This window comes from Colias philodice, chromosome 16 (assembly GCF_061535455.1).
Source record: "Colias philodice isolate Cphi_HAF_F1 chromosome 16, ilColPhil1 Martin Lab GWU primary, whole genome shotgun sequence".
Classification (NCBI taxonomy): domain Eukaryota; kingdom Metazoa; phylum Arthropoda; class Insecta; order Lepidoptera; family Pieridae; genus Colias; species Colias philodice.
Window position 1 is genome coordinate 5,232,291 of NC_143101.1, and position 12,397 is coordinate 5,244,687.

The following is a 12,397-nucleotide window of genomic DNA, read 5'->3' on the forward strand; positions in this document are numbered from 1 at the left end:
TAAGAATATTATTTAATTGTATTCTTTACTTTTTAGAATCGTAGAGATGTTATGACCTTCTTTCAGTGATTCATAATTGATGATGATTTTACGACTGTAATACATAATTTTTTATAAAATATTTAATTCTCTTCCCTTGCTTATGCAATAACTGGGATATCTAGTCCAATTGTTTCGATATAATTAAAAAAGTGTCGGTCTGGTAGAGCACGATAGAGGATCACCTTTCTACCCATAAAAAAGATCAGTAAAACTTAAATTTACCTGCATTAAGCCTCAAGGACACCAAACTGCTTTATATCGTTCATTTTATCAAATGAATATATTTTATGTACCTACATTACTTTTAAAAGGTCTCTTCTTTGTATTTATTTACAATAATTACATCGATAAAAAATGGTTGAATGTTAGCATTCAAAATATCGGGGAACAATCTACGAAAATAAATCAAATAATCGTTAACGTCTAAGGTTTTATTCGTAAGAAACTCTGCCAGCAAATAATATTATAATGATGTGTACTCTACATTAAAACTAAGGGTGAATACACATCATTATTATTTCTAACCAAGCTAAAGCTTTTGTGCTAAATATGCTTTACGACCTCTTTCTTGTATTGATTTTACGTGGGTAGTTACATAATTCCAATTAGAGGTTTTATTTGACAATTGTCAATTTTTTTAAACGATGTAAAGGTAAAATATATGAAATAGGTACCTAATCGAAAATCTTTTAGCATAGAAATGTGTTATTAACGGGTAAAATATAGAAGATTATTTTGTAGAGTGGATTTCATCGATAGGTCTCCTTTGTGAAATTTGGTGACGTCCCAGATGCCATTGCGATCAATAGCGATACAAAATATAAAAAAAAAATATTTTTTTCTACATTCCATTTTCTTTATTATAGGAGGATCAGAGGTTCTTGATCCAAATGGCGCGACTTCAAGACATAATCAAACCGGAGTGGCGAAACAGCGGCAAGGGAGGCACGTTGAATAATATCAACCACCTTTACTCCAGGCTAAAAAAGTCTCAACTGGATGGTCTCTATAATTTATACAAGTAAGTTATTTTTCCAAACAAAAATTAACACAAAGTTTTTTTTTTGTATTTTCATTTGTTACGAATAAACTGAAAAACTTCCCTATCGATTTAAAAAATTCTTCTATCGTTAGAAACATAGTTAACTACATCATTATCGAATGAAATCAAAGAAATAGATTTTTTTTTCACATTTTATAATAGAACAATCACAAGGTGCTAGTAAGTGTAGTAGTAGATAAAGGTCAGAATAATCAAGAACGGTCTTATTGTTAGAATAAGCGACAGTACTTGATACACAAACTGTTGTCTATTTAAAGATACAAGGTACGCTTCTTTTGATTATATAATATTATATAGTATATTTTTTATTGGGTCAAGAAATCTTGTCTCTTTTGTCCAGATTAAAGAGTCAGAAGTAAATAAGCATATTATCCATTTTAATTTGTGTTTCAGTAGATCTAAGTAATCTCACTAGGAAAAGGATATATTATGTACCAAAATGTACGTATATGATGTGTCTTGATTGATGTGAGGAAAACATTTTTATTGCTTCTTTAATGTCAATACACTATCCATAAACGGACTAATATATTGCGGATGTTTATAATCGCCGCGTTTGTAATTTAGCGTCAACACGACACCGCTATGCTAGTAGGATCTTCTCACGTGAAATAATATCCAAGACAATGTATCATTTTTCAGAAACGATTTCCAGCTCTTCAACTACACAGTGGACAGTTACTACGACATAATTCAAACAGAAGATGGCAGCACTCGCGGCTGAACTAAACGAGTGTGAATTATTGCTAGTTTGAACCAAAATAAATGGTCAGTATTTGTTGGTTAGAAATATTAAGAAAGACTGAAAATAATTCGTGGGGTTTAGTATAGTCAATACTAATTGATTACCCTAAATCTACGTTTTAGCGATAATGTATGAACAATGATGGTACGTGAAATGTGTACGTATGTGTGTACGTATAACAATTTGTTGTTGTCAATTTTCGATATTTTATCTGTGTAAAGTTTCTAAAATAATCTGTTACGTTTATGTCGTGTTACCGTTTTATTTATTTGTTTGTTAATATGAAATATTGTGGACTTTAATGAATATATCTATCTAATAAAAATAATCTTAACATCAAAGCATTAGGAAACTTACACATTTAAGTAATTAATAGCTCTTATATGTATGAACTAGCCCAATTCACTACAACGTGCTTCCGTAGAATAAAAATGATCTACCTACGTCATGACATGTTTGTTATTACATAGTTTGTGTTGATTCAATTGAAATTGATCTAACATTCCTTAAATATACGCTTGTTTCCTCAAATATCATTATTATTGATGATTTATATACATCATCTTTATTAATCAAATTGCCTTTATTTTTATGTACCTGCCCAGGTAGGTATTGTAAATTGCATTTGAATTAAAATAACACACACAGGAATGTTAAATTTTTATTCGGTTTATATATTTTATAAATCAGAGACTATTTAAGTATTTACTATTCCAAAACACAACATTTTCTGATATTGTGTTGAAAACATCCGTAGATCAAATCGATAGTTTTCCTTAAATTTTGCTGTTAAATTTTTAAATTTACCTAAGTATCTTATATTATCTCTTACATCGTTTTAGATAAGAATAATCCTTTTACTTTCTGATTGTTACGTTGTAAAAAATGTACCTATAGAAGATTTAAAAATGTTTATAATCTAAATCCTTCTATTGCCTGAACTAGCATCACTTTAGCTGGTTTAGTAAGTGCATTAAGTAGTATCTAAATTACATAGTACATGCAAAATGCAGGGTAAGTTAAAACCTACATAATGTGTGGTTAAAAATGTTGTAAAAAATATTTCGGATGTATAACTTCATTAACCCTTATAAAATTTGATCAAACCGATAGAGCTATTTGAACTTAAAGTTATGAACATTATTGTATAAAATATTATTTATCTATATAAAGTACGTATAACGATCATAAAAGCTGCATAAAGTTAATATATCAGTATATTTTTATACCGCCTCTAATTTTGTTAATTTAATTTATTACCCATCGCTAACGCACAAAGTTTCAGTAGATAGTAAAATTAGATTTCTTATTATAAAATTATTGTAAGACGTGTTATCTACAAAATAAAGGTATTTATTATATTCTTCTTACACTACAATTCCATGTTACCTTTTGCAAGAAATACGTTCAAAAAAAAGTACTTGCCCATAGTTCGTGCTAACCTTACTAGTTGTTGATGTCAAACTATTTTTATGTTGTGTAAAGTAAGTCTTGTTTCAATTTACGATTGTAAATTTTGTAAATGCATAGTTAGACCAAATTAATATGATTTAATGTTGAATTAATATTTATTTTTATGTTACATTTATTATAGTGTTGATGTTTTAAGAAAAATTACTTGTATATATTGTAGTTTAAAATTACTGATCAATTCTGCCTTTTATGGATTTTTTCATTTTGTATATTAATAGTTTATAGGTCTACCAGAATCTGATGGCAAATTTATATTTAAGAAATAAAAGATTTTCATGTGGCAACTTTATTTGACAACTATCAAATTGGTTGTCAAATTATTTGTTTACTTCGCAGTTGATGAATAATTTTTAGAATTTTGTATAAAAAATCTTCGAAAATGTCGAAAAAGCCGCTGCGATCACAAGCAAGAGGTGTTGTTTACAATGTGTATAGAAAAATATTCGATGAAGAAGGGTCAAATACATCACAATTTTCAATTTTGTAGATTTTATTGGTAAATTGGACTTACCCGTTTTGATACTTTAAATTAAAAATATTATCAGTAGGTAACTATAATATTGTTTGTTGATTAAGTACAATATAATTTTATGAAAACTTATTACAGGAGTATCCAGTACGGTTATTCGTCAAGTCCAAGCTGTCCAAGTCAATTTTATAATGTGTGTATCTGTTAATACTTACGAAAATAAACATAGTTTTATTTTATTTAATACAAAATTATAAGCAGTCTAGTTTCGATCTGCATTATCATTACATCCATATTTTCACATGGCATAATGATAATGGTATATTCAAATATAGGTATGTGTAAATAATAATACTATGTATTACCTTTATAAAAGAAATATGAATATTATACATGCAAGTATGTACCCACATAATATTAAGTGGATATCTCATTATTAAGTACAGTATTGTCATGTATTGTTCACTTATGTAATGTGACTAATGATGTTGAGGACAAAATAAAAAATAAGCAGTATCAAGATCGTTCAGTCCATTTTCCCTAGGGTTGCACAGTCAAAATTTTGATTTCCCAATTTGCCATCAGATTCTGGTTTACCTATAAGATTAAATCATTCTTTTAAAAGGCCACCGAGAACAACTAAATAATAATTATCTTTAAAAACATAAGCTGTTATGATAAACTTCCTATATTTTTAAATTAAGCTCGACATTTAGAGCACATATTAATTTTATTAATAATGCTTAATATTGGGAATCAAAGTTTGTGATTAATTTGCTCGATTTATTTTGCTAGGAGAGAACAATGTTAAATTGTAATGTAGCAACGAATTGCGGTCTATGTTTGTCTGTGGATATCGAGTTTTGTCGTTTTTTTATTATCCAATGATATCTAAAAGTATGAGTATCCATGAAAATTTAAATTTAGTCACTAAGAAAACTGCTTATGTATAGATTAAAATGAGATTTCCGTAGTTGTAGACAATGGAAGGAATAGACCAAAAGATATGGCCTATGAACGTAACTGGAATGGTGCTATAGTCTCTTAGAAATTGATCTCATATCAGAATGAGATGTAGTGCCGTGTACTTGTTGCTAATTAATTATGTATCCCGTTTAGGAAGGGTCGGTTGTGTTATGTTGTTCTTAAAGAAATTTTATTCTTAGTATAATAGAGAAATAAATAATTATATAATGGAATGTTTGTTTTATTTACCCATACCACATTATTTCTTTATCTATAGATGTATATTGCAGACTTAATTGCAGGAATTATGAATGGTAATTAAAAAGAAAATTAGTGTCAGCCTAAGAGCTACATTTACAAATATAATTTTCACAACATTTAAACCTGAATGAAATAGATAATTTTACACAAGAGTCCCTGATTTTTTACAATAAAATATGTATAACAGGTACCTACTTACATTATTCACAGTAACAATAAAATTGTATAAGCATGTATAACAAAATAATTAAGGGTGTGATTCTTGAAATAAAACGTCAGAAATTATTTGTTAAATATTTTATTTGGTAACAGTATATTATGAATTATGATTAATAGTATGCTATGTATTTTGAGAAACTAAATGCATTGGAAATTGAGGTAGATATGCCCTTTTCTCGCGCGATGTTATGTTCCTGTAAAAAGAAGAAACATTAGCCATAATCGAATAATTTAGTTCTTGAAGCTCAAACAAGAAAAAAATGTACTTTTCAGTTGAAATTTAATTTACTTATGAATTTTTTCAATGTAATGCATATTTCATTTGTCAGATTTACCTTTAAACAAATATTTATGAAGCAAGAGAAGCTACAGTCTATAAACTCTCTAAGGAAGAAATGATTAACTTTTTATAAAGCATTCAACATAAACTACGAACATAAGCAAGAAGGTTAAACACTTACTCAGTCTTAACTTTTTTCCTCTTTGGTATATCAATAATATTAATAGGCTCTGTAGTGATTATCACAGGTCTTACAGAGCCAAAGAAGTCAGTTATAGGCACTTTACTTGGGTCACGTTTGAACAAATCTCGACGAACTCCTACTGTAGATATACAAGCATGTTTTGGACATACTGCCAACTGAAACAATTTAAATATAGTTGAAAATAATTAATTTTGTAAGCATTTAGAATAACTCTAACAACTAACAATAAAATTCAATCATTTGATGTCATGAGAAAGATATAATTGAAAATATAAAATGGATTGAATTAATTATGTTCGTAAAAGTATATGACATTATATTGTAGGCAATAAAGTGTTATAGCTATCAATCTATAACAATAAAGATTATACTCACAAATTCAGACATAGTTTTCTTACTATTTGGATGGACATTTTCTAAAAACTCTAGCACATAATATGTGTATCTGTCAATAATGTACACTCCGATTGCAGAGTCCACATGATGCTGAAAACATTTTTTTAATTATTAACGAATCTAGATAATTAAAATTAATACTATACATATTAATTTATATATTGATATTGTATATTGTAAGTTTTTACTCTAATAAAATACTTATATTAAATACATATATAAATTTATCTTATTTATTAGTTTCATGTGATAGATAGCCTGGTTGTCTTTATTGGAAATCAGAATGGAGTTTCAGACTTTTAAAACAAATAATTCTTATTCTCCTTTTAATAACTCAGGCCCCGGAACCACAGACACAATAGAAAATCTATTGTGTTGTGGACCGATCGGGCCGCTTGGGGCTCAATGATATAGTTAGAAATAAATAACTTACAGAAAGTGAATCTTCTCCCACCAGACTGCTAGCAGTAGCTAAAATGTTTGGTGAATAAAACTTCTCATACATTGAAGACGCCTGACATGTGTCTATTATGAAAAATATTTCATTATATCTGGAAATAAGACAAAATAAATCAACATGGTGTTATAAAGCTATTGCATAGCTTCTATCGCGGGCCTTGAGCGCGGGGACCGAGAAATTCCGTAATGATAAAACCTCACGCTCCCCATTCCGACAGACGCGGAGGTGTGGCTTGAAAGCATGCTATGCAATAGCTTTACCGCGGCATTCCCTGAGTGCCACACATCTTTTTATTTTAAATGATTGGTCAGATAAAATATAATAATATGTATGGTATTCATTGTATTTATCATGGTCATTAAAAAGTTTTAATTGAAAATAATTAATACAAATTCTCTCCCAATTTTTATGATTTAAAATTGCAGTACTACACTGAGTACTTTCACTTTCAAATGCTTGGTGATAAAATAATAAAAGATTAATTTACAATTCCTATTACCTTCTTTTCTGCCACATTTGTTCAAGCGCATCAGCCAATTCCTGACTGGTTATTTCCTCCGAGTCTTGAAACTTCAAAAAGCCATCACCTCCATGACCAGTTAAATAAATGAGAATATTACTGCCTTCATCTGTTAGCAGTCTTTTAGACCTTGGTGTGTCAGGTGGAACTCTACCTGTCAGCAAGCGGACAAAGTTCTCAACTGAAACCTGTAAAATATTGTTTATTTTTGAAGTAGGTAGCAGATTCAATGTATTTCTATACTTAATAGAATTTTAAAGCAAATTAAATAAAATTCTGAGGCATCTTAATGGGTTGAATTGGGCTTCAAATCTGATCTGTTCTTTCACTTGTTTTGAAATAAGCAAAATTAATTTATGTGCAACAAAAATATCATAGTACTTGATCCAAAAAGGTGCTCTATTGTCAAATATAAATATATATAAATATATTTCTACCTGACAAGGTGCTCTATTGTCAACTATAAATATATAAATATATTTCTACCTGACAAGGTTCCTACTAGATCAAATGCTTTAAAAAGGTACTTATGTTAATTGTAAACTACAAAATACGATATTACCTCATATCCTCGATAATCTACTTCAACATCATCACCATAAACATTAATTTGTTCATGAGCATTATTAAAAATTGTGGCCGGCCGTGGATTCCTTGGATTGCAAGCCATATCATCCGATATCATTAGTATAATCTGGCTATCTGGAATTCCTAATCTCTTAACACTGCGATATATGGACAGCACATTGGCTACGTGCCGGTAATTAAACCAAAACCGTGATGTATCTACTAAAACAGCCCAATTATTTGTGTGGTTCGACTTCTGGAACTGTTCTGGAATCTAAAACAACAATTTAATTTAAGAATATGATTATGAAAAGCTATCCAATTTTCGTATAAAAAATTACGTACTTCTATCGCTTGACTAGTAGATATTATGGTCGCAGTTAATATTATCAAGCAATGCACGTTAGACTTGGACGACATATTCATTTTGTTCACTTTTCCATTTATCTATTAAATGTAATTCTTAGCTTTATTTAATAATTAATTGATTTTAATTTTATTGAGTGTTTACACCGCATTGACAGAAAAGAAGAATTAACATTTTTGACAGTTCACACTTGACAGTTGACACTCGATAAAGAAAGAGAGATAAATAACTTGGAAATAGCCAAGAAGCTTAGGGCGTATTCAAAAAGAAAGCTTGAAACTTATAAGCGCTTATCGGCGCTTGTCATGTTCATATATTTTCCTGCGCGGGTTACCAGCACTGACTGCCGGCGCGCTACGTTTGAAGACAGTGCAGATACTCTATCGCTATCTCAATCTGACTTATGCTGTTATTGACTAAGAGTAAGTAGATTAGAAAATATGTATTTTGTTCTGTCTCAATATAAGAACTCTATAGGTTTATTCCTCTGAGATTACAATAGTATAGAGCGCGTGTATTGCACAAATTGCTCGGGGTGCACATCGTAGGCAGATGAGCTATAGATATTATATATAGATGTGTGTGTGACAAATAGGGATGGGTAGACCGTATCAATTGCGTGTTGAACTATCGATAAGTTTACATAACTTATCGATAGTTCATATTTAATAATTCAATAAATATGTATCGTAAGTAAATTTTATGTTCAATAAGTTATTAAAGGAAAAATATACGAATAAAGTATAAATATGTAATTTTAAATTTGTTTACCAACTGATTAAAGTTTGTTTATTCCATTTGAATATTTCTTGTATTAATTGTAAATAATAGACATGGGTAGGTAATGCGTGTAATAGTACAAAAGTAATATCACTTTGACACGTAATGCAACATCACGCATTACGCATCAGTTACAAACATCACTCGCATCACTCACTTTTTTTTTATTTTGTTTTACATTTGCTTGCGTTCATTACAATTATTAACAAACAACATAAAGTACGTGGCCAAGTATGAAGGAAAATCAACTACATTTTTTAAATATTTACTTAATTTGTAATTTTACGATATGTAATAACTAATATGTATTGCAGTTATTATTGCTATTTTTCAATATGATCTGTAATACTTCACATATTAAAAATCGATCGGGTAATGTGTGATGTTACGGAGTAATATCACTTCCGTGGAAGAGATGCGTGATGTTGCATTACTATTTGACGTACCTACTGTTTTGCGCATGTCTAGTAAATATGTACTTTAAAAAAATATGTTTAATTGGAATATCAGAAAAACGTGAGTACGTTTTAAATAATAAAGTTAATAGAAATAAAAGATCGGGTTTAGTGATATTTCTTTAATAATAAATAAAAAAATAATAATAATGTTTTAAAAATGTTTAATAAAAATAAGAAATAATTAATTATTTAAAATGATAGTATAATAAATAATAGTAATAATTTTTTTATTTAATTTTAAACATTCTACTATCAAAATCTTCAAAATCAATTTAGCGGTTCAGAAAATATATCTTAACATTACATACTTTACATTAACACTTTAAGTTTAATACATTCGCATTCATAATATTAGAAAGTGCATACAAAACACACCACAAATTTATTTATAAAAAATTTTTAAAAGAGTTTTAATTTTAAAGTTAAATAAATAATTTGTTAAAATATAGTTCTTCTAGTAAACTTTATATCGAGTACAGCGTTGGTCAGGTCCATCACTACGATCACGTGGCGGCAGTGAGGCGCGCGAGCGAGCCCGCGCGTGTCCGCCTCCCACCTCCCCTTCACCCCTGCGATGCTAAATTTATTTTCACAAAAATAAGTTTAACAATCGACTTACTGATGAAATGTGATACTGGATTTCAATTTTGTGTATTTTCTAGAATCGGTTTTGCAAGATAGAACTGCACATTTCACCATGTTTATTCGTAAATATGAAAAAAATTCCAGAGCAACGCACTTCGTCAGCACTCAACCACAACTACGAGCGCTCGCGGCGGGAACGTCGTGTTGTTCCTACCTGTGCCTACTGTTCCCACTTGGTTATTCGCACTCTATAGATAGAATATATTATACTCTAAGCCAAGAAGCTTATATCTAATAAAAACAGCAAACAGCAAACAGCAAACAGCAACACAAATACTTAACGTTGAATGTTCCAACTACAGCAATGCTTCGCACAATCGAGCACTAGAAAAAGTAATGCGCGTGAATTGATGCGTGCAATCGATTTATCGTTAGTAATTATTAATTGTTGGAAAAAAATTTAAAGCTTTCGTTTCATTGTAGTTTTTTCGAAATAATCAAAGTTAATTCAAATTGTGTTAAAAAAAAAATATGAGTATACAAATATTGAAAAAAATGTTAATGAAATAATCAAAATCCAAATTACTTAAAATAACCGTAAATATTTTTCAACCAATTATTATGTATACCACTTTATTTACACATTTATGCTTATTTATGAGGTTATTGCTAACTCTATGAATTTTTTTTTTCAACACTGAACGCGCAACCTGCTGGTGCGTTTCACGTTCCAATTAATAGCATCTACAGACGCTCCGATTTGGTTGGTGCCAACCATCCGACCACGACCAAATCGGAAAGTGTAGAGAGCGGTCGGTCCGACATAATTATTATTAATATTGGTTTGACGTGGTCGGATGCGCCGGCGATACCGACCAAACCAACTTCCTATCCGATCCAACCAAATTGGAACGTCTGGAAGCTTTGTTCCGACCAAATCGGCTCATTCCATAGAGTAATATAGGTAATTGGCTCATTCACATTCGCAACGCCGCCGGTGTAGGACGTCAACATGAACGCCGAGGGAGTTACGGTCACCGAACGTGACATATTAATAAAATTGCTGGAACTATATAAAGACTTTCCCTGTTTGTGGGACTTAAGTAACAAAGATTACGCAAATAGAGATGCCAGAAATCAAGCGTATTTTATTATGTTAGAAGTATTAAAAAAAATTGACAGTGCGGCTACATTAAAAACCTTAAAAAAATAAGTTGTAAGAGCCGCATATGACTGTAATTTTCTCTATTTCTATAGTAGAATTTAGCCCATTCTCTTCGTACTATGGTCAACTGACATATTACTCTATGGTCAACTGACGGCTGGAAGGCCAACCGTCGGACAATCTGTAGCAATGTTGGAATGGTTGCCTTGTCGGTTCCGATATGGTTGGCACCAACCAAATCGGAGCGTCTGTAGATACATTAAGCATCAGCATAATTCGGCATTGTGCGGCACTGAGTCGCATTATGCTCTGTAATTGGAAAACGGGGATTATTATTATAATACAATATTAATTCAGTGCGACTCGTCAATATAATTGTCTAGAGTGCTTTTGGCTATGGTAGCTGTCAATAGGCATGGGAATGGCAGAACCTGGCAGAACTGTCAAAGTGTGGTCAAAGTGTCAAGATGGTGTCAAGCGATTAACGTAAACAGAAGATTTTATGAATTTTGTAGTTTATTTTATTTTAAATCATGAGCAGTCGCAATCCAAATACTTTAATGAGTGTACCGGATGAGCAGTTCGACTATCTATTTAAAATTGTTCTGATTGGTGACTGTGGAACCGGGAAAACATGTATAGTGCAGCGGTTAAAATCCGGAAATTTCATAGAACGGCACGGAAATACGATAGGCGTAGATTTCTCAATGAAAACTTTGGTAATAGACGGGAAGAAGGTCAAGGTAAGAGAGACTATAGTACGCTCAATAGTAAGTTAAACAAAGTTGTCTGCATATGTAACTATTCATTGTTTTAGCTCCAAATTTGGGATACGGCTGGACAAGAGCGATTTAGAACAATTACTCAAAGTTACTATCGGTCTGCAAATGGAGTTATTATAGGTATGTTTATATTTTATAACGCCCACACTATTTGTGATTCAATACTGCATGAGATTCTATGTAATAATGTAACTAACAGTTAAATGTTATAGCAACTCAAATTGATCTAACATAACTGTAATTTTCTATTTTCTAGTTTACGACATTACAAAGAGAACATCATTTATATCACTAAAGAAATGGATAGAGGAAGTTAGGAGATACACATCTTCAAATGTTATAGTAGCATTAATAGGCAATAAATGTGATCTAGCTGATCAGAGGGAGGTAGAAATTGAAGAGCCTAAGTCTTTCTGCCGATATGTTCCTGAGATTATGTTTGTTATGGAAACGTCAGCTAAAGACAACACCAATGTTGAAGATACCTTTCGGAGCCTAGCTACTGAATTAAAGGTAATTTGTTTGTGAGATAAAATAATAAAATATAATTATAGGAATGTTGCTGCAAATAAATGACGACAACATTATAGAGAC

General features: G+C 30.6%; 3 protein-coding genes across 9 annotated transcripts in view; 2 read left to right on the plus strand and 1 right to left on the minus strand.

Annotated features, from left to right (window-relative positions):
• The window catches only part of LOC149481640 (carbohydrate sulfotransferase 11), a 48,852-nt gene extending 45,310 nt beyond the window's left edge, over positions 1-3,542 (plus strand). For all 6 annotated transcript variants that reach the window (XM_089705225.1, XM_089705230.1, XM_089705228.1 and 3 more), the window contains 2 exons: positions 909-1,063; positions 1,748-3,542. In XM_089705225.1, the coding sequence (XP_089561351.1) occupies positions 909-1,063; positions 1,748-1,829 (237 nt within the window). In that variant the 3' untranslated portion in view covers positions 1,830-3,542. The remainder of the gene's footprint in view (positions 1-908; positions 1,064-1,747) is intronic.
• A 1,759-nt stretch (positions 3,543-5,301) lies between these two features.
• Positions 5,302-8,213, minus strand: PIG-K (Phosphatidylinositol glycan anchor biosynthesis class K). Its single transcript, XM_089704690.1, has 7 exons — positions 8,012-8,213; positions 7,662-7,940; positions 7,079-7,287; positions 6,553-6,670; positions 6,099-6,209; positions 5,700-5,878; positions 5,302-5,432 (listed from the first exon to the last, which is right to left on the minus strand). Exons 1-7 carry the CDS (start codon positions 8,090-8,092, stop codon positions 5,360-5,362), a joined length of 1,050 nt encoding a protein of 349 aa, XP_089560816.1. The 5' UTR covers positions 8,093-8,213; the 3' UTR covers positions 5,302-5,359.
• Positions 8,214-11,447: 3,234 nt separating this feature from the next.
• Rab19 (RAS oncogene family member Rab19) overlaps positions 11,448-12,397 on the plus strand; it is a 35,645-nt gene continuing 34,695 nt past the window's right edge. For both annotated transcript variants that reach the window (XR_016316841.1, XM_089705236.1), the window contains exons 1-3: positions 11,448-11,764; positions 11,839-11,923; positions 12,060-12,316. Coding sequence is in view for 1 of the 2 variants with exons in the window: in XM_089705236.1 (XP_089561362.1) it covers positions 11,555-11,764; positions 11,839-11,923; positions 12,060-12,316 (552 nt within the window). In the remaining variant the exon portion in view is untranslated. The remainder of the gene's footprint in view (positions 11,765-11,838; positions 11,924-12,059; positions 12,317-12,397) is intronic.